Source organism: Empidonax traillii, unplaced genomic scaffold, assembly GCF_003031625.1.
Source record: "Empidonax traillii isolate 1590-97213 ecotype Southwest subspecies unplaced genomic scaffold, ASM303162v1 scaffold1414:size197169, whole genome shotgun sequence".
Classification (NCBI taxonomy): Eukaryota; Metazoa; Chordata; class Aves; order Passeriformes; family Tyrannidae; genus Empidonax; species Empidonax traillii.
Genome location: NW_020956607.1, coordinates 241 through 1,404, shown reverse-complemented (window position 1 = coordinate 1,404; position 1,164 = coordinate 241). Strand labels below are relative to the sequence as shown.

Sequence of the window (1,164 nt, the reverse complement as noted above, 5' to 3'; positions counted from 1 at the left end):
CACTACGGCTCCGGCTGCGCCCGGCGGAGCTCGATGCCCGTCGCAGCCGACCTCGGCGGCTCCGCTCCCGGCAGCGCGGCCCGCGGGCGGCGCTTGACGCCATCAGGGGCTCCCGGAGCCACCGCCCCGTTGAGGGGCCGCGCCGCCAGCACCGAACCGGAACCGGCAGTGGCGCTGGATGATGACGTGACGGACCTGTGCTCTAACGGGGCGGGGCCACGGAGATCTCCAGGGCAGCAGAAGGGGCGGTGTTGGGCGTAGGGCGTGTCTATGCAAATCAGTTCACCGCCGCACGGGCCGCCGGGACACAACCTTCTCTAAGACCCCGCGGCCACGCGCGTCCGCGGGCGCTGCAAAGGGCAGAGCCTTGCGGGCCGGTGGGGAATGCGAGGCCGGACGGGTTCGGGGCCGGGTGGGCGGTGAGCGTGTGTTGAGGGTGGGTGCGCGGTGCGGGGCCGGTGGGGGTTGGAGAGAGCAACTCATACTTACCTGGCAGGGGAGACACCATGATCAGGCAGGTGGTTTTCCCAGGGCGAGGCTCATCCCTTGCACTCCGGGTGTGCTGACCCCTGCGATTTCCCCAAATGCGGGAAACTCGACTGCATAATTTGTGGTAGTGGGGGACTGCGTTCGCGCTCTCCCCTGGTAATCGCTGTACAAAAAAGAGATTCGTGGAGCTCTCGTCGTCTATGCAATGATATTCCCGGCGCTAGTGACCGTGGCCGCGGTATTCTGGACGAGTTCTTGCTCCCAAAATCTGGCGGAGTCCCCGTACTCTGCAGTCTCGGTACTTTAAGGACCAGGTGCTACCCTGGAGGTCCCTCTGATGGATTCGGGCTGTGCCCCGCCGGGCAAGTCCCGCCCCCGGCGTAGGGACCCGCCCGCTCCCGATCGCGGCTCTGTCCTTGCGGGAGCGGTAGGAAAGCGCAGCCCTGCGGCACTGGAACGGTCTCGCCTCTCCCGCCGAGAAGCGGAGCCGGCTCTACCCCGCTCTCGGGCTGCGGCGGACGGCGGCACTCGGGTCGAGCCCCCGGGTGCAACGGAGCGGCGGAGAGACTTCATCCGACTTGGGTTTGGACAGGATGCGTCCAATTCCCACCCCCGGGAAGTCCGTCTGCGCTCACGGACCCGAGGGGTGTGATCCGGGCAGTGCTCAGGGAGCAG

At 67.5% G+C, this 1,164-nt stretch overlaps 1 protein-coding gene and 1 non-coding gene across 2 annotated transcripts in view; one reads left to right on the top strand and one right to left on the bottom strand.

Annotated features, from left to right (window-relative positions):
- Positions 1 to 118, bottom strand: part of GTF3C2 (general transcription factor IIIC subunit 2) — a 9,532-nt gene extending 9,414 nt beyond the window's left edge. The window contains exon 1 of the mRNA XM_027907160.1: positions 52 to 118. Within this exon, the coding sequence (XP_027762961.1) occupies positions 52 to 103 (52 nt within the window). The 5' untranslated portion in view covers positions 104 to 118. The remainder of the gene's footprint in view (positions 1 to 51) is intronic.
- Positions 119 to 481: 363 nt separating this feature from the next.
- LOC114070006 lies at positions 482 to 645 on the top strand. Its single transcript, XR_003573851.1, has one exon. It is a non-coding gene; the product is annotated as a U1 spliceosomal RNA (small nuclear RNA).
- Positions 646 to 1,164: the final 519 nt, after the last annotated feature.